Source organism: Oratosquilla oratoria, chromosome 23, assembly GCF_046742065.1.
Source record: "Oratosquilla oratoria isolate Oo_2021 chromosome 23, ASM4674206v1, whole genome shotgun sequence".
Taxonomy (NCBI): domain Eukaryota; kingdom Metazoa; phylum Arthropoda; class Malacostraca; order Stomatopoda; family Squillidae; genus Oratosquilla; species Oratosquilla oratoria.
Genome location: NC_134799.1, coordinates 19168469 through 19189709, shown reverse-complemented (window position 1 = coordinate 19189709; position 21241 = coordinate 19168469). Strand labels below are relative to the sequence as shown.

The window sequence follows — 21241 nt, the reverse complement described above, 5'->3', positions numbered from 1 at the left end:
ATCTCATTCTTAGTCTTCCCCTCAAGTTTATTCCATCCATCTCTGCTTTCCAATCTTTTTGCAAGTCTTTCCTTACTCATTCTTTCCATGTGCCCAAACTATCCAAGTATTTTTTCATCAGCCCCATCTGCTAGCTCCCTCTTCACCCCTGCACTCCTCCTCACATCCTCATTTCTCATTCAGTCCATCCTCATAACACCCACCATACTTCTCAAACACGTGATCTCAAACATGTTTAGATTTTCCCTTTCTATCTGTATACCAGGCAAGCCACTCTCCCACTCCTACCCATTCCACTCTCATCCACCACCCATGTTTCCCTCTCATCTTGAGTTCCTCATGGATGAAGGGTCATCCTTGTCTCCTGCCCATTGCCCAGGTCAGAAACAATGCAGTAAAATGACATTGATTGGATGACCCTTGGATGACCCTTGAACATGGCCATATAGGTAGTCGCTTGATTGATTTTCTTGGTGACAATTACTTAATTCAGCATGTAAAAGAGCCCACAAGATATGGAAACTTGCTCGATTTATTGATCACTAGCCGCGAAAGCATGGTAACTGATGTAGAAGTCGGTGAATCTGTTGCAAATAGCGATCACAATTTAGTCAGGTTCAAACTCCTAAACAATTTTAGAATAGATACTTGTGCTTCTAAAATACCCGATTTCAGTAAAGCTCAGTTCATAGAACTACGTCAGGAGCTTCAGCTTACAGATTGGGAGGCAAAATTAAACGAAAGACCTGTAGATCAGATGTGGGAAATATTTCAAAATACGCTCACTAAGATGATTCAAACTTACATTCCTTTTAAGGACAGACGTCCCCCAAATCAGGCTCGCCCAAAGTGGCTCGACAAAGAAACTGAAAAAAGTATTGCTAAAAAGAGACAGGCTTATAAGAAATATAAGTGCTCGGGTGCATCTAATGACTATGAAAGTTATGTATCAATACAGAGAGATTTAAAAAAGACAATAAGAAAAAGAAAACGACAATACGAAATGAACATCGCTGAGAAATCCAAAGAGAATCCCAAAGAATTCTATAGTTACATTAGAGATAAAAAGGTTGTTAGAAATCACATTGGTCCACTATTATCTGCTGACGGTCAACTTGAATATTCAAATGAAGGAATGTGTAATATCTTAAACAATTATTTTAGCTCGGTATTCGTAAACGAAACACCTCAAAGTGAATTCCAAACTGAAACCTGTGAAAAGTCTGGGGTAAACTTACTCACTACGGTAAATATAACAAAAGAAAAAATTAAAAGGTGTATAGACAAACTCAAAGTTAATAAAACACCAGGGCCTGACGGTTGGCATCCAAGAATCTTAAAGGAAATGAAAAATGAGATTGTTGTTCCATTAGAAATTATTTTCAAGAAATCCATCATATCCGGAGATGTCCCAAGAGAATGGAAGCTAGCTAACGTTACTCCCATATTAAAAAAAGGTGACAAAAAGAAACCAAATAACTATAGGCCTATAAGTTTGACTTCGATCGTAGGAAAAATAATGGAAACTATCATCAGAGATGATATCGAATATCATTTAGAAAGTAACCGTTTGATAAATGATAGCCAGCATGGTTTCAGACGGAAACGTTCTTGCGTGACTAACTTACTCGAATTCTACAACACAGTTATCTCGAATTATGACAAAAGAAACAATATAGATTTAATATATCTAGACTTTGCAAAAGCTTTTGATACCGTCCCACACGAAAGACTACTTACTAAATTAGCTTTGCATGGAATAAGTGGTAGCCTATTAGGTTGGACTAGTAATTGGTTGAAAGGTCGAAAACAGAGAGTTGTTTTAAATGGAAAAACTTCTGGATGGAAAAATGTTGCAAGTGGAGTTCCTCAGGGTTCCGTTCTTGGGCCACTTCTATTCATAGTATATATAAATGATATAGACAATGGACTAAAATCTACTGTTTCCAAATTTGCTGATGATACAAAACTGTGCGGAGTGGCAAATGATCACTCAAACCAATTAGATATTCAAGAAGATTTAGATCAATTACAGCAATGGTCTGAAAAGTGGCTAATGAAATTTAACACAAGTAAATGCAAGGTAATGCACATAGGTAAAAATAACAGTAAGTACGATTACAAGTTATTTGGAAATTCGTTAACAAAAGTGGATAGTGAAAAAGATCTCGGCGTAATTATCAGTAACGACCTCAAATCATCCAAGCAGTGTATTTCAGCCTCTGAGAAAGCAAATAAGATTCTGGGATTGATTGCGCGATCTTTTGATTTCAAAAGTCCATCACTCATTAACAAGCTATATAAATCGTTAGTTCGTCCACATTTGGAATATGCTGTTTCCGTATGGTCACCGAATCTCATTAAAGACATTGACAGACTGGAAAAAGTACAACGGCGAGCCACAAAACTGATTCCAAATATCAAAAATAAATCATACAAAAATCGACTTAAGCACATGAATCTGTTTTCCCTAAAAAAGCGTAGACTCAGAGGTGACTTGATACAGGTCTTTAAGATTTTAAAGGGAATTGACAACATCAAAAGTGACCAAATTTTCACATTGAATGAGAATCAGACAAGAAACAATGGTCTCAAACTGTCCGGAAATAGATTCAATTTGGAAGTAGGTAGAAACAACTTTGCCAACCGTGTAGTTAATGAATGGAATAAACTTCCTGCACAGGTAGTGCAATGTAGTTCAGTTCAAAGCTTTAAGAATCATTTAGATAAATACCTAAGTAAGATGCTGTAATGATTATAATTTATGTTATATTATTTGTTTTTGTCAATTTATAATCATTTACTATTTACCTTTTTGTTTGTTATTCAACTATACCTATGCATTTATTTATGTATTTTATTTGTTATTTTTACATTATTATAGTTTTAATTTATTATTATGATTTTTGCATCCGACCTAGATATGGATCAAAAGGTCTCCTGTCGGCATGCTCCGCCTTTGTAATCCTTACAGTACATCCACAGCAAGGCTGCTTCACCTACATGGCAACCCTTCCACCTTATCCCTTTATACACAAAATAGAGAAGACGGGGAGCAATCCCTTCAGACTGCCTTAAAATATTATCCATACACAACCATTCTCTACTTCCCCTATCCCCTAGCTTCTTCTTTTCCTTCTCAATAGATATTCCCCTCTTGCTGAAAGCCCCTTTCATCTCATATCCATCTCATTCTCAGACTTCCTTCAAGTTCATTCCATCCAACTCTACTTTCCACACTTTTTGTTAACCTTTCCTCACGCATTCCTTCAATGTACCCAAACCATCCCAATAATCTTTCATCAGCCCACTTTGTGAACTTCCTGTCCATCCCAACTCTCCTCCTTACCTCCTCATAATTCACTCTGTCCAACTTTGTAACACCTACAGTAATTGTCAGACACTTCATCTCAAATGCATTTAAACTTCTTTCTGCCTCCCTGAAATTCCAAGTCTCTGCCTCATACTTTGTTGTAGGCACAAGCACCCCTTCATATAATCTTCTCTTTGCATCCATTACCAGAGACCTATTTCCCATGACACTTTTCAATCCCCCAAGTTATTTACTTGCTATCTCAATCTACATTTTCTCCTCAAGACAGACCACCAAACTCAAATCTCTGGCAACAACTCCCAGACGTAAGTCCCACACAAATAACCCTCCTATATCTGGCAAGAACTAGACTGGCATTATTGCACTCAGGACACCATCCAGCATTGAAATATTACCTACACAGAAAGTTTCTGGCCACAGATTCAAACTTTCCCAGATGCAATCATCTCACAGAAGACAAAGAACACCAGATATAGCAGTAGTGAAGAACCATCAAGGCTGGACTTAATACTTACGACAGAGCCTGAAATTGTCGATAAGATTTATTACAAAACTCCGATAGGAAAGAGTGACCATGTACTAATAGAATTTGAGTTGAAAGAGCAAATGGATCAAAGCAGAAAGGGTAAACATTGAATAGGAAGACTAATGTACAACAAAACAAATTTTGAGAAACTCAAAAAATTCTTTTGTAACGCAAACTGGGAAAAAATCCTAAATGAAGAAACAGGGATGGAAGAGAAATGGAATATACTAAAAGAGGTTTACAATGAGGGAGTAAATGAATATGTACCACAACAAAAAATTGAAAGAACATGCATAAAAAGCTGGTACAACAAAAGGTGTAGTGAGGCTAAGGATAAAAGAGACAAAGCTTGGAAGAAATGGAAGAGAGACAAGAAAACAAGCAAATGGAAAATGTACATTAAACTAAGAAATGAGTATGTAGAAATAATTTCTCAGAGATGAAAATAGAAAGTATAAAAATATATATATATATATAGAAAAATGCAAGGAAGAACCCAAACTATTTTACAGGTATGTAAATGGCAAACTGAAGAACAAACAAGAAATCGAAAAGCTGTGCCAAGGTACGAGTAAACATGAATATACAGAAGAACTGGAAATGGCTGAAATTATGAACAACCATTTCAAATCAGTATTCACAATAGAAAACTCGCCTAACTGTGAGGAAATAGAGAGAGAGAGAGAGATCCCCTTCAATGAAAGAAATAATTGTAACAAAAGGAAATCAGCAACCAAATCAAAACCCTTGACGTCAGAAAATCACATGGTCCAGACGGAATTGCAAATTGGATACCGAAAGAATGCATGGAAGAATTAACAGACAAAATATACAATATAATTAAATTCTAACTTAAAGAAGGAAAAGTGTCACAGGACTAGAAGAAGGCAAATATTGTACCAATCTATAAGGGAGGAAACAAGGAAGACCCATCAAATTACAGACCAGTCTCCCTAACAAGCACAGTAGCAAACATTTGCGAAAAGGTCATCAAAAATAGATGGGTTAAACATTTGGAAGAAAAAACTATACTGAATCCAAATCAATTTGGATTCAGACAAGGAATATCATGTACAACAAACTTGATCTGCTTCTACTCAATATTAATAGACATAATACAAGAGAGAGATGGGCAGACTGTGCCTTTCTGGACCTAAAAAAAGCATTTGATAAGGTACCACACAGTAAACTAATAAGGAAGATAGAATCAATAGGTGGCATCAGAGGAAAATTATTGGAATGGATGAAAGACTTCCTGACTGGGAGAAAAATGAGAGTAGTAATTAGAGATAAATTCTCAAATTGGGAAGAAATGAAAAGTGATATCCCACAGGGATCAGTACTGGCCCCGATCATGTTTGCTATATACATAAATGACATAGATGAAGGAGTAGAGTGTTATATGAATTTCTTTGCAGACGATGCAAAAATACTAAAAGTAAAAACTGAGGAGGATTGCAACTCGTTACAACAAGACTTGGACAAGATCTGGAAATGGACTCAAAAGTGGGAAGTGAAATTCAATATCAAGAAATGTAGTATAATGGAATTTGGAAAAAGAAAAAACAGAAAATCGAGAGATTATAAAATTGGTGAAAAGGTAAAAAAAGTAACCTCTGAAAAAGACCTTGGAGTGATGATCAGCAAAGACATGACACCGGATAAGCATATTAATAAAATAGTCAGAGAAACCTATAATTTATTGAGGTCAATAAAAGTGGCATTTGCCTATTTGGACGAGGAAATGATAAAAAAACAACAAAATAACTACACTAATAAGACCAAAACTCGAGTACACAGTAACACTATGGACACCCAGTACCAAAAAGAATATAAAAAAGTTGAAAGAATATAAAGAGCAACAACAAAGCTGGCACCAACTCTTTCCAAAATGACATATGAACAAAGACAGTCCAAATTAGAATTACCAACTTTGGAACAAAGAAGGGAAAGAGGAGAGCTACTAACTATCTATAGAATTATGAAGGGAATGGAAATCTTAGATAAGAATGACTTATTGAAATGAGACAATGGAAAAACAAGAGAACACAAAAAGAAACTAAAAAAAGATAATTACAGAAGGGATCTGAAAAAAAAAAAAAAAATAGCTTCCCACATAGAGTGATAGATACTTAGAACAAATTGGACAAAGAAACAGTGTGTGCAAACACTATTCAAGATTTTAAGAAAAAACTTGACACTGAGAGATACAAAGACGGGTCACCACGAGCATAGCTCCCTTCCCATATAATACAACTAGGTAAATACTACAATACTCCACAATTATAATCCCTAGACAACAACACAATATATCTTCTCTTAGCAACTTGTGGACCTGCCTGGAGGCTGATGCCAGTTACCTAAGAAGATTTAAGGACCAATGTCAGTCACAGTGTGACTGTGAGTTTCCAATCTATGAACTTGAGGCAACAGTTATTATCATTACAATCTCGCTTAGTTCTTCTATTTTGTTCAATAGACATACCATGTGCTTCCAAATGCCCTTTTATTTCATCCATTCACCTCCTTTTTGGTCGTCCTCTCGAGCTCATACTATTCACATTTGCTTTCCAAATTTTGTTTTGTTTGTCTAGTATATATTGTTAAAACCCTGAAAAGGAGTCAGTTATCAAAAAGGCTATGAATTTATAAGAATTTATATTCTAGAGTAAGGATTGTAACTAACATTTTGCAAAGCTAATAATTGTCTTGTAACACAGGTTCACAGAAAGAATCTTGCCAAGCATAGTTCTGTTTTACATGAGATGGTGAGAGGTATTGGTGATGGTAAAATGGTGACTGTTTATGGTGACAGTCCAGAAGCTATGAACACAATGCTTGGATACTTTTATTTTGAAGATCTTGAGCTAGATTCCAAAGAGATTGCTCATGAAGTCTGCATTACAAGCAACAAGTACAGAGTTGAAGAAACTGAATCACTTTGTATCCAGGTATGGTCTTAGTATATCATTATTATACAGTAGAACCTTGGTTCTTAACCATAATCCATTCTAGAAAACTGTTCCAGAACCAATATGGTCGAAGTCTGAAACAATTCTCCCCATAAGAAATGAATGGGCCAAGCGGGTTAGGGTATCATTACTTGCAGCAAAGGTTGAGGGGATGGCAGTTTGAACTCTGCTACCGGCAAAGTTGAACCAAAGGCATATTTAATTAAATTCCACACTACAAAGTTCTCTGTTAAGGGGCACTGCCCAAGCCTCATGATAAGGGGGAGTTTGTGGTGTGAAACCATATCATCACCATTTTAATCCATTCCAACACTCCAGATGTTTACCTATAAAAGCTCTTTTAACCATTTCTGTACAATGATGCCTGTGTAGGTGTCACAAGGAGTGCGTGGGTACACGAGGATGCCGGCATCAGCATTTTGATTATTTATTTTTTTGTAGAAGCAAAGAAGGGTGCAGAAGAGAAGAAGCAGGCTTTCATAGATTGGGTACAAATTAGGACGAGGGAATTGTATGAGAGGTACAAAGTAAAGAGAAGGGAAGTTAAGCATAAAATAAAGGAAGCAAAGAGGAGAGCAGATGTGAAATGGGGTAAGAGTATGACAGAAAATTTTGAAAGTAATAAAAAGATGTTTTGGAAAGAAATTAAGAGAGGAAGAGGAGGTGAATCAAGTAGAGAAGAAAAGGTAAAAGGTGCAGATGGAGAGATGATAATGGAAGAGAAGGCAGTGAGAGGAAGGTGGGCAGAGTATTTTAGAGAGTTGCTAAATGTGAAGGAGCATTGTCTAGGGTATTGGCTGCATGTTGTTATGAGTGAGGAGTCTATTATCTTGTATATTTTGTCTGTCAGTTCGTCTATACACTCTTTCAGTATCCAATTTGCAATTCAATATGGTCCAAGTGATTTCCTGACATCTAGGTTTTTTTTATTTGATCTCTTATTTCTTTGTGTTACCTTTATTTCTTTCATTTTCATGTGTTTGAGATGAGGTGTCTGAGAAGTATGATGGGGGTTACTAGGCTGAATAGAGTGAGAAATGAGGAGGTGAGGAGGAGAATGGGGGTGGTAAGGGAGTTGGGAGATAGGGTTGATGAAAGAGTATTGGGATGGTTTGGACACATGGAAAAAATGAGTGAAGAAAGACTAGTAAAAGAGGTGTGGAAGGCAGATGTGGAGGGGGTGACCTAGGATGAGATGGATGGATGGGGTGAAAGGGGCTTGGTTCAACTTCACCGTTGGCAGGATTCGAACTACCATCCCCTAACCCGCTCAGTTAGTTAGTGGAAAATTAATAATGATAATTTTCAGTCACCATGTATGCATTTTACCATTCTCAAATGAATTCAGCCCCCTTGTGCCTGAATTACTGTAGTGAAATTACATCAAGAGATGTTTGAAGTTATATACTTGCCATCCTTTCATTGCTTCGTTAAAAAAAAGTGCTGGGACTTGGGAGCAAAGAAGCAAACAACCTTGTGATACAATTCCAGCGCTGATGTTTGTTGACAAGTTGAGAGCTGACCGATATCCCTGAGAAGTGCTTTCTGCATTACTATGAACTCAGCATCTTTGCTTTTGAACCTGAAAGCAAGATGATAAGCAGGCTGTTATGTGGTGCATGATAACTAAGTAGATTATGATTACATCTATGAAGTAAGTGCAAAGCTAAAAATATGGTGCAGTGTTGGTAGTAGCTACTAATCCCCATCAACCAGTTCTACATGCCAGTTCTTTGTCAAATGCCTCACTACACTTTGTATTATAGTTTACAAGAAACACCTGTTTCACACTGTCAAAGATTGTTAAATTTTATTACATTGCACAGGAGAGAGGATGAAAATTTGATCAAATCTTTGACAGTGTGAACTGGGTTTATTTCCTTCTTTCAGCCATTCCCTATTGTCAACAGGCTCACACAGACATATTGGATATATTTCACCATGGCCTTTGTGCTTGTTGACAAGGCCAGGGTCCCAAGTGTACTGTTTTTTCTTTAAAATGTTTTGAACAAAGTTTCACTTTCAATCCAGACTTCCATGACTCATGCCGTCTGTACCAAATGATCCAATCCTTCTTGTGAACAGGGTCTTTCAGAAGAGAATGAAAATGAAGTCCATCCATAGCAGAAAGTTTCATTGAATCAGTGTTCCAATTTGCGGTGACACAATAAATCATTTTCAAACTAAATACTTTATAAAACCTTCCTAACACATGAAATATGATAGATCACTGATCAAGTTGACAATGCAGCACGGCATTCTATAGTACATGCATGTGGCATGCATCAGAATGTAAATAGCAAGATTGATGTCACAGCTGATAGAGCCTTATGAGAACAGCTGAAGATTGGCAAGGGAAAAATTTGTCTGCTACCGATATTTTGATAGGCCCTTTTATCACACTGCATAATAATTAGGATTTATATTTACATTGTTTTATCAAAAAGTGACTTAAGCCATACATCTAGCAAATATTTACCACCTCTTTGAAAACCGTCTCAATTGACCTTTAATCTATACATGCACAATATACTCACATCCTACACCCCAGAAATACAAATCTCTTCTCATGCAGACTATATAACAATTACATGTACACATAAGGCAGACAGAACCACAGAAATATTACAACCATATCACAACATGCTCAACACCTGTTTCATACGGACTCAATAGCTCCAACCAAATCCACACCCACACTTCTCACCAACTGGACAGAGAACACAAATACATACCACACCTCTTTATCAACAACACCCTCATACCACACACACACTCACCTAAGGTTCTTGGTGTAACATATGATACACCCACATCATTCAAACAACCAATCACAAACATAAAGACAAAATGTACAACTGGACTTAATGTGCTTAAATCACTTGCAGGTACAACATTTGGACACAGCAGAGAAACTACAATTACACTATACAGACAATATATACACTCCGTGATGAATTATGTAAGCCCCACATAGGCCTCTAACCTCACTGAGACATACCACAATGCTCTCTAGATTATGCAGAACAAGGCCATAAAGATAACTACAGGCTGCACAAATACAACACCGACAGAACATCACGAAATGAAAGTCTTCAAAGTCAAGGATCACCTTGACATGAGAGGCACACAAAACACTTGTCACAGCCTCCAAACACAGCCCATCCACTACACTACATGGCAGAACACCCACATATTCCAAGAAACATCAAAACAACACCCACATATGCCAAGAAACATCAAAACAACACCCACATATGCCAAGAAACATCAAAACAACACCCACATATGCCAAGAAACATCAAAACAACACCCAAATACACATATCACACAAATACTCTCTTCTCTTCCTCTACAACCAATAGATATCTGCCTCCAGAGGCATATCCATAATCATATTGCTCAATACTCCATCAACAGACTGAAAAACAATGCATTACTATATGCCAGACTCCCTGAATCCTCTCTCCCTCAAGAGGACAGAGTCCATTTGGCCAGGCTACAGTGCAGCCACCATCCAGAACCTTCTTAATTACCAGAGGTGGATGGATGAAGACATTGTGGATGATTGTCCAAGATGTAACATTTCACCTCATACTATACAACACATTATGGAAGACTGCATTGTACACAGTCACACATGCCAGCAACACAAAATAAACTTTATAATAGATTCATGGGAAACCCCCGTTCCAGCCATGGCATTCCTTGGGGAGATGGGACTGCTCAGCCAGACAGACTAGGGAATGTCATCTTCCCCTTATAAGGGAGGTAGCCAAGGCAAAGGCATGCATCCACTCTCACCCATTCCACTTCAATCCACCACTGTAGTTTCCCTTGTATGTTGTTGTTGGGCAGGTCCAGTGTGTTTTTGTCTATGGATTGTTAGTGTGTGGCAGTGTAGTATGAGGTCTTCAGTATCTTCTATGTGGTGGTTACATCTATAGCAGTTTGGTTCTGTGGCAAGGCCTATTCAGTGTTAGTGTCTTAAGAGGTGGATAGTGTCCTGAATGCAAATGTGCCAGTGTGATTTACTTCTCCTCAGAGAGATTTTTCCATGTGGCTGATGTTTGGAGAGCTCAGATGAAATATTGAGTTTGGTGATTTGTCTTGATCTAGGTATAATTCTTTTTTTCCTCCATATCCAGCTGGTAGTGCGTTTGTGATATAATGGATATAATGAGATGGGTAAGTGTAGGATTGAGTGCTCATGCATAGAACTATGTACTTATCATTTCCATTTTATATTCTATGGAGAGGATTTTGGTTTCAATGTGTAGGTCCTATTGGGGTGGTTTTAGTGCATCCTCATATTACTCTTAGTTCTTCCTTTTGCATAGTTTGTAGTGTCTATATTTGGTTTGCCAATTGTTGGAAACCATGCTGTAGAAGGATAGTTGAATGTGGTTCTTATGAATTATTTGTAGATAGTAATTAGATTTTCCTTCTGTCTGTGATTGATTTTAGTAGATTTGTTGTATAAGTTGAACAGCCAGGGCGACATAACACATCCTTGACGAAGTCCCACCTCGAGGTAAAGGTGGGACTTCGTCAAGGATGCGTTATGTCGCCCTGGCTGTTCAACTTATACATGGATGGGGTGGTGCGAGAGGTAGGGTAGTGGGCAAGGGATTGGAGATGGTTAAAGAAAATGGAGAAAAGTGGGAGGTGAGCCAGCTGTTGTTTGCTGACAACACTGTGCTTGTGGCAGGATCTGAGGAGGGATTGAGGAAGTTGGTGGCAGAGTTTGGGAGAGTATGTGATAGAAGAAAGCTAAAGATAAATGTGGGTAAAAGTAAGGTGATGAGATGTACAAGGGGTGAAAGTGGGAGTAGACTGGAAGTGAGCATTAAGGGAGAGTGACTGGAGGAAGTGGATAGTTTTAGATACTTGGGTGCAAATGTGGCAGGAAAAGGTGGAGTGAAGGTGGAGGTAGAATGTAGATTGAGAGAAGCGAGTAAATGCCTTGGTGGATTAAAAAGTGTAATGAGGAATAGACATTTGGGAATGGATGCTAAGAGGAGACTGTATGAAGGAGTGATTGTGCCAACAGCACTGTATGGGGCAGAAACATGGAACATAAGAGAAGAAGAGAGAAGGAGTTTGAATGTGTTTGAGATGAGGTGTCTGAGAAATATGATGGGGGTTACTAGGCTAGATAGAGTGAGAAATGAGGAGGTGAGGAGAACAGGGGTGGAAAAAGAGCTGGGAGATGGGGTTGATGAAAGAATATTAGGATGGTTTGGACACATGGAAAGAATGAGTGAAGAAAGACTAGTAAAAGAGGTATGGAAGGCAGATGTGGAAGGAGTGAACATGAGGGGACGTCCTAGGATGAGGTGGATGGATGGGGTGAAGGGGGCTTTGGGGAAGAGGGGAATGTCTGTTGAGGAAGGACGGAAGAGGACAGAAGACGGGTGAATGGAGAATGGTTGTATATGGATGATGATGTGATTGCATGAGGTGGAATGGGCGGGGGGATGGGGGGTCAGGTAGTATGTGTGAGCAAAATTTAACGCAGCCCGAAGGGATTTCTCCCCGTCCTCTCCTTTTATGCAATGGGGGGACGGAGAGGGGGGGGTTGCCAATTTAATGAAGCGGCCTTTCTGTGGTAGTGCTGTGTCTTGCGACACTGCTTCTGACCCAGGGCAGTGGACAGGGTGCAGGGATGGCCCGTCATCCAGGAGGTGCTCAGATGGGAGAGAGGGTGGAGGGGTGTGGAGTGTATTCAGGGATGGAATGGGTGGAAATGATTTTATGCCTTTCCCTTTTTGGCTACCTCCCTTGTAAGGGGGAAAAAGCCTTGGTATATGTATGTATGTTTTCTTTATTTTCATTAATGGTGGTAGGGGAGAAAGAATACTGCCACTAAGTGTTCCCAATTGAGTCGTAAAAGGTGACAAAAAAGAAACAGGGATAGGACTAGGCATCTTACTCTCTGTAACCCCAAAGGGACATTCCTAAAAAAGAACAAAGGCATAAGAGGGTCTGGGAGGAGTTTTCTAACCAGAACCCTAAGGTTGGCTCTTTCAATGTTCGTGAATGTGGTACAAATGAGAGTAAAAGGGGAAAGATAGGTAGTATGTTTGTGAGAAGAAAGATGGATGTGTTGGCACTGAGTGAAACTAAGTTGAAAAGGAGAGGTGAGTTTGGGAGGATGTCAGGAGTGAGAAGACAAGGAAGAGAAAGGGTGACTATATTGGTAAGTGAAGAGAGGTAAATGTGGGGTGGAGTGGAAGGAGATTTCAAGGTTAATGTGGATGAAGGTGAAACTGGGAAGGATGATGTGTGTTTTTGTAAGTGGATATGGGCCTGGTAGTGAGAAGAGTGTAGAAGAAAAGGAGGCTTTTTGGATATATTTAAACGAATGCATAGAGAGTTTAAGGAGAAATGCCATTGTAGTGGTATTGGGAGATCTGAATGCTAGGGTAGAAGATGAACCAATAGATGGAGTGGTTGGGAAATGTAGAGTTCCAGGAAAAAAACATAGTGGAGAGAAGATGGTGAAGATGTATCTAGAGAGTTGATGATAACAATCAGTGTTTTGGAAGAAAGTCAAGCATAAGTATACATGGGAGAGGGTGGTGGATTGGAAGGTTGGTAGATAGGATTTTAATGGACTATATAGTGGAAACCAGGAAAAGAATAATAAGAATTTTGGATGTACATGTTCTAAGGGGAGAGAGTTGGGGAATATCAGATAATTTTTGGTGGAAGATAAGTTGAGAGTGGAAGATAGATGGAGAAAGAGGAAAAGGGCAGAAGGTAGGGAGGTGCTTAGAGTAAACTGTTTAATGAGAATGTAAATGTAATGTAATGAGAATGTAAAGGAGAATGTTTAATGAGAATGTAAAGGAGAAGGATAACAAGAAAAAGCTGAGAGAAAAGTGGGATGTTGTTTCTTGGGTATTGGCTGCATGTTATTGTGGTGTTAACCACTTCACTCCAGGCCAAAATCTTGCGGGCAGCATTAGCTGCCAGATGTACGATGTTGCGTCATAATACTCGCACCATAAAAAATAGTCACCACTTATATCGATTGTTCTCTCTTTCACCTGTGAATTTTGATAACCATAGAAAATATGATGAAGCCAGTTTAGAGAGTATGTCAGTTACACAGGGACAACTACAATAAATATAATCAAGACGCCGATATGGCAGCCTTGCGTATCCACTTGCTCCTCATGCCGCCTATGTAGGCGGCACCGTGTGGAAGAGGTTAAAAGTTGAATAGCATGCAGCTGATACTTTAGGGTCTATATGGGGCACCCCTATGGACCAGAGTCGTGCATCATTTTTGTATGTGGTAGAGGCAATCTCTATTCACAGAAATGATGATACTTTATTATACTGCGACTGCCCCTCCATTATGCTGTCCCCCCACTCTTGTTACTGTCCTGTACAATTTTTCTGAATATTCATTTTCTCATTTTGCCTAACCCTGTGGTGGGGGATAAGAATACTGCCACCAAGTATTTCTACTTGAGTCTTTTCTTTTTCTGCATGAGAGGACAGAGGCAGGGATGTTGCCAATTTAATGAAGTGGCCTTGCAGTGGATGTGATGTGTCTTGCTGGATTGCTTCTGGCCCAGGGCAATGGGCAAGATGCAGGGATGACCCATCATCCAGGAGGAGCCAAGAAAAGAGTGGTGGAGAATGGGAGTGGAGTATGTGGGGATGAAATGGGTAGGAGTGGATTTATGCCCATGACTGAGGTGTTAAAAGCTACTTGAGTTGTATGAGGCAACAAAAATGGGATGGGGATAGGATTAGGCATATTTCTCCCTGTAGCCCCAAAGGAGACATTCCTAAAAAAAAGTAAAGGCCATAGAACACAACCCTACAAAAATATTTACACACACAGATCACTGTCAATGAAATCAACACTAGTCTTGGTCCCTCCCATACATATCTTTAGGAGAAAATTTGAACTATTGTCTTTATTTTATTAGGATGAGTTGATTTTTGTCATTAGCTAGTAGGAAGAACATAAGAGTACTTGCTAGTTATCACCTCTCCATATGTAATAAAAGTGAATTTACTTGAAACTGATAGAGATGGGTTTGATAGTGATGGAATTTTAAGATGACTGGTGGAAAAATGATGATCTCTGATGTTCTTCTCATAAAACTACATTACTCGGGCTTATTTATTGGACTTAATCATATGTAACCATATACAGCCCACACTAAAATAATGCCAATGCAAAATTGGTATAATTCTAGACACATGCTTCAGATGCTCACACCATACTGAAGAGATGAATATATAATCCTTCACTGCCCCATATTCATACATCTTAGGCAAAATTACAGCATTTGCGAGAAGGATCCACTTAGGAATTGTAGGGATTAATACTAGCTACCTTGGGGATGCCGTGTTTTTTATATGAGAGACCTTCAGAAACAGTGACTTAGGGATATACATTCAATTTTGGGACCAGTGACAGATGACTCCATGTGGTGGCCCTACAAAATGGACAGTGAGCCTGCCCATTTTTAAAACCCATCAACCCCCTCACCTCCATTATGAAGTACAGCCCTAAGAGTCTGACACTCGATTTCTAAACTGGGCTCAAGATCTTTATGAATTTGAACTGTAATTATTTCACTTTCAACTTGTGGATAGCTGACAACCAATAGCTACCTTCCTCTCCCTACTACTCTGAGCTGGGGACAGAAACAGTCCCACATTGATACACTATAGACAGCAGTGGAATATTTATTCCCAGAAAGATCGGTGTGAGTTTTTCCACTAAGTGAAACTGAAGGCAACAATTAATTGATTCAGTTTATTGTTTGTGTGGTTATATCTAAATATTTATTAACTTTATCCTTTTAGATAAAGCATATATGTAATGTTACAATTCTTTTATTCTAATTGTTGCCTAACATTTCAGTATATGATAAATCACATGGAACTGGAAGAGGTCTTTCAAATGCTAAATGTCGCAGCCCAAACAGCGAGTTCAGAACTAGAAGAAAAATGTATCCAGGTAAGAGGTTTGTTTTGTGCATATATATATATATATATATATATATATATATCTATATATATATATATATATATATATATATATATATATATACATACATACATATAAACATACAGCTGTACATACATATCTATATATCAAGGGATTCTTCCTCCTATAAGGGAGGTAACCAGTCAAGGCATGCACCCACTCCCACCCATTCCACTCCCATCCACAATCCTTTGCCTCTTCATGGCTCTTCATGGATGAAGGGTCATCCGTGTCTCCCACCAATTGCCCTGGGTCAGAAGCAATGCAGCAAGAGACAATACATCCACAGCAAGGCCATTTCAGTTACAGTTCAACCCTCCCTCCTCATCCCCTTGCACAGAAAATGGAAATGGGGAGAAATTCTTTGGGCTGCATCAAAAGTCATCCAATTGGATTCTAAAGGAGTGCAAAGAAGAACTAACAGACAAAATACACATCTTAATAAACAGCTCACTCAAAGAAGGAAAGATACCCGAGGACTGGAAAAACGCTAACATTGTACCAATACACAAAGGAGGAAACAAAGAAGAACCCACCAACTATAGGCCAGTATCACTAACAAGCACCATAGCCAAAATTTGTGAGAAAATAATCAAGAATAGATGGGTAAAACATCTGGAAGACAATGACATATTAAACCCAAGACAATTCGGATTCAGACAAGGAAGATCATGCTCCACAAACTTAATATGCTTTTACTCAAGACTAATAGCCATAGTGCAAGAAAGAAATGGATGGGCTGATTGTGCATTCCTAGACTTGCAAAAAGCCTTTGACAAAGTACCACACAGAAAACTACTAAAAAAACTGGAACACATAGGAGGAATACAGGGAAACCTACTAAAATGGATAGAGGACTTTCTGACTGGTAGAAAGATGAGAGTAGTGCTCAGAGAAAAATATTCAGACTGGAAAGAGGTGATCAGTGGAGTACCGCAAGGATCTGTGCTGGCACCAATAATGTTTGCTATCTATATGAATGACATGGATGAGGACGTGAACTGCTACATGAGCTTCTTTGCCGATGACGCCAAACTGCTAAGGAAAATAGAAACTGATGAGGACTGTGAAGCACTGCAAGCAGACCTAAATAGGGTATGGAACTGGAGTCAGAAATGGGAAGTGGACTTTAATACTAAGAAGTGTAGCATAATGGAGTTTGGAAAAAGCAAAAACAGAATATCAGGAAAATATACAATTGGAACCAAAGAAGTAAAGAAAGTAGGATCCGAAAAAGATTTGGGAGTAATTATCACGAACGACTTGTCCTATGATATACAGATTAACAAAATTGTCGGGGAGACTTACAACTTGCTAAGATCAATAAAAGTGGCGTTTACATACTTGGACGAAGACATGATGAAAAAAATATTGGTTACATTGATAAGGCCTAGATTAGAGTATGCAGCGACATTGTGGTCCCCCAGTACCAAAAAGAATATAAAGAAAATAGAAAGAATCCAAAGAGCAGCTACAAAAATGGCACCTGCACTTGCAAACCTATCATACGAAGAGAGATTGGCTAAACTGGAGTTACCGACACTGGAGCAAAGAAGAGAGAGAGGTGACCTATTGACCATCTACAGAATCATGAAAGGCACAGAGGTACTCGATAGTGAGAACTTACTTAACTGGGACAAAAGAAACACAAGAGGACATGGAAAGAAAATAAAAAAACATAGCTATAGAAGAGAACTGAAGAAAAACAGTTTTCCTCATAGAGTTTTGGACACTTGGAACAAACTGGACAATGGAATAGTATGCGCAAAAACCATTCATGAGTTTAAAAACAAACTAGACACTGCAAGATACAAAGGCGGGACATCACGAGCATAGCTCCCCTTCCCGCAAAATACAACTAGGTAAATACACAGATATTCTCCACTCACCCCAATCCCCTGGCTTCTTCCTTCCTTGTTAGACAGTCATTCCCCTCTTGCTCAAAGTCCTTTTCACCCCCATCCATCCATCTTATCATTGGTCATCTCTGCAAGTTCACTCCATCCACTTCTACTTTCCAGTAGTGGTGGGCATAATCAACATTTTGTAGTCAATTACTGTGATTACTCTGAAAAAATATTGTATTCAATTATTTTTTTCAGTAATTGAATATTTGAAACAATTACTGCAGATTCCTATTTACATTTAAGTTTAGTCATTATATTGAAGGAAAACTAATGACTAGGACTGATATCTTGAGTTTTGGAAAAAACATTCATTAGAATATCCTTGGTTATCCACAATAGTGAAGAGATATTTGTGTGTATCTATGACATCAGTGCTGTCTGAAAGATTGTTTTCAAAAACAGAACTAGTGTCAGCTAAAAGGAACAGACTGAAGCCCAAAAACATTGACATATTTCTTCTATTTCTTAACAAATGTGCATATGAAATGGTATTTATCTTTGTTTCATAGTGTTTCATTGGGTTAAATTAATGCATATTTTTTGTTTTTATTGGTTTAATATAGGTTATTTTCCAAAGCCTCTATTTCTTTCTCTATTTCTAGTCTGCTACAAGAATGAATGTTTTATTTGATGAATTTATTTAACATACGTATATCACAGGACTGGAGGAGTGCCTGTATAGTTTCACATTACAAAGGAAAAGGGGACAAATGTGATTGTAGTAGTTTTAGGGAGTCAGTTTGCCAAGTGTAGTTGGGAAGGCTTTTGGGGGGTTTTAATTGAGAGGATTAGGAAAGGAATAGATGGAGTAATTGGTAAAGAGTATTTTGGGTTTAGTAAAGCTAGGTATTGTGTGGATCAGAATTTTGTACCAAGGTAAATATGTTAGAAACTTTAGGAAATAGTGAGGATGTTTTTTGGGCCTTTATGGATTTGGAAATTCTTATGACAGGGTAGACAGGAAGGCACTGTGGGAGATATTGCAGATATATGGGATTAGGGGAAAGCTGTTAACCACTTCCATACGGTGACGCCTACGTAGGCGGCATGAGGAGCAAGTGGGTACTCGATGATGCGACGTCGGCATCTTGATTATATTTATTGTACTCGTACCTACGTAATTTCCATTCTCTCTAAACTGGATTCATCAATTTTCTATGGTTATCAAAATACACGGGTGAAAGAGAACGAACGATTGAGCACTGACTTTATTTTTTATAATGCGATTATTATGACGCATCATCGCACGTCGGGCAGCTAATGCTGCCAGACGTGCGATGTGCCCCGGAGTGAAGAGGTTAAGGGCAGTCAAAAGTTTTTACAAGAATAATAGAGCCTGGTCCCCATCTGGGGCATTGGCTGCATGTTATTGTGGGGTTAAAAGCTGCTAAATAGAATGCAGCTGATACTTTAGGGTCTAAGTGGGATGCCCCTATGGACCAGAGCCACACATCGTTTTGTCTGTGGTAGAGGAAGTCTCTATTCAAAGAAAAATAATGATACTTTATTGTACTGTGACTGTCCCTCTGTTATGCTGTCCCCCCACTCTTGTTACTGTCCTGTACCATTTTTCTGAATATTCCTTTTTGTCATTTTACCTAACCCTGTGGTGGGGGATGAGAATACTCCCACCAAGTCTTTCCACTTGAGTCGTATAAGGTGACAAGAATGGGATGGGGATAGGACTAGGTATCCTTCTTCCTGTAGCCCCTTTGGGGCTACAGGAAGAAGGATACCTTTATATCTGTAGAATAATTTAGGTTGATCCTTACATTTGTCTATTGTGTCTTTTTCATAGTTTATTTTTTCTTCCCAGCATATGTTTACATATTCATTTCTTAGTTTGATATATATTTGCCACTTACCCTTTTTTCTCTCTCTCTCTCTCTCCATTTTTTCCAAGCTTTGTCTCTTCTATCTTTTGCCTCACTACATTTTTTGTTGTACCAGCACTTAATGTACACCTTTCCTGTTTTTGTTTTGGTATGTTTTATCCACTCTTTCATTATAGATTTCTTTTAATATTGTCCATTACTCTTCCACCTGTGTTTCTTCATTAAAGTAGTTTTCCCAACTCGCTTTTTGAAACGATTTTCTGAGTTTCCCCAAATCCATTTTGTTATATATTAGTCTTCCTTTTCTGTGTTTCTTATTTCTTCCCAAATAAATTTCCTCATATAGTTCTAACTCAATTAGTATGTTGAAGTATATAAGACAGATGAGTGGAAGGGTGGTGAGATCCATGTGTTTATCTCACCACCCTTCCACTCAATTAGTATGTGTTCACTCTTCCTAGTTGGTGTCTTGTATTCCATTTTATCCACAATTTCAGGCTCTGACATAAATATAAATTCTAGTCTTAACAGTTCTTCATTATTTCTATATCTGGTATTCTCTTTTACCCATTGAGTCATTGTGTATTCAATGGTCATGTCCAGTAGTATATTTCCCCAAAGGTCCTCTCCACCTTTCACTGTCATCTCCTCCCAACATATTTCTTTAGAGTTAAAGTCACCCATAATTACTAAGTTTCCTCCTTTCAGTATTTCATGTACCTAGTTGTACCTAGTTGTATCTCTCAGCATCAAGTTTTTCATAAAATCTTGAATAGTGTTTGCACACACTGTTTCTGTGTTTAATTTGTTCCAAGTATCACTCTGTGTGGGAAGCTTTTTTTTTTTTTTTTTTTAATCTCTTCTGTAATTGTCTTTTTTTAGTTTCTTTTCATGTCCTCTTTTTTTTCCATTGTCCCATTTTGATAAATCATTCTTATCTAAGATTTCCATTCCCTTCATAATTCTATAGATAGTTAGTAGGTCTCCTCTCTCCCTTCCTTGTTCCAGAGTTGGTAATTCTGATTTGGACAGTCTTTGTTCATATGTCATTTTGGAAAGAGTTGGTGCCAGTTTTGTTGTTGCTCTTTGTATTCTTTCTATTTTTTTTATATTCTTTTTGCCACTGGGTGTCCATAGTGTTGCTGCATATTCGGGTTTTGGTCTTAGTGTAGTTAACCCCTTCAATACGTGCGATGTTGCATCATAATACTCGCATTATAAAAAATAAAGTCACTGCTCTATCGCTTGTTCTCTTTCACCCGTGAATTTTGATAACCATAGAAAATATGATGAAGCCAGTTTACAGAGTATGGGGGTCACGCAGGTACGACTGCAATAAATATAATCAAGACACGACGTCAACATCCTCGCGTACCCACTTGCTCCTCATGCCGCCTACGTAGGCATCACTGTATGGAAGGGGTTAAGTTTTTTTTTTTTTTTTTTTATCATTTCCTCATCCAAATAGGCAAATGCCACTTTTATTGACCTCAATAAATTGTAGGTTTCTCCGACTATTTTATTAATACCTATGCTTATCCGATGTCAAGTCTTTGCTGATCATCACTCCAAGCTCTTTTTCTGAGTTTACTTTTTTATCTCTTCATCAATTTTATAATCTCTCAATATTCTGTTTTTACTT

At 38.3% G+C, this 21241-nt stretch overlaps 1 protein-coding gene across 7 annotated transcripts in view; it reads left to right on the top strand.

The window, feature by feature from the left end:
* Positions 1-21241, top strand: part of LOC143038003 (BTB/POZ domain-containing protein 3-like) — a 48987-nt gene that overhangs the window by 10743 nt on the left and 17003 nt on the right. For 6 of the 7 annotated variants that reach the window (XM_076206817.1, XM_076206813.1, XM_076206815.1 and 3 more), the window contains 2 exons: positions 6581-6811; positions 15732-15827. In XM_076206817.1, coding sequence (XP_076062932.1) covers positions 6581-6811; positions 15732-15827 — 327 coding nt within the window. The remainder of the gene's footprint in view (positions 1-6580; positions 6812-15731; positions 15828-21241) is intronic. The other variant, XM_076206819.1, reaches the window with a different exon arrangement.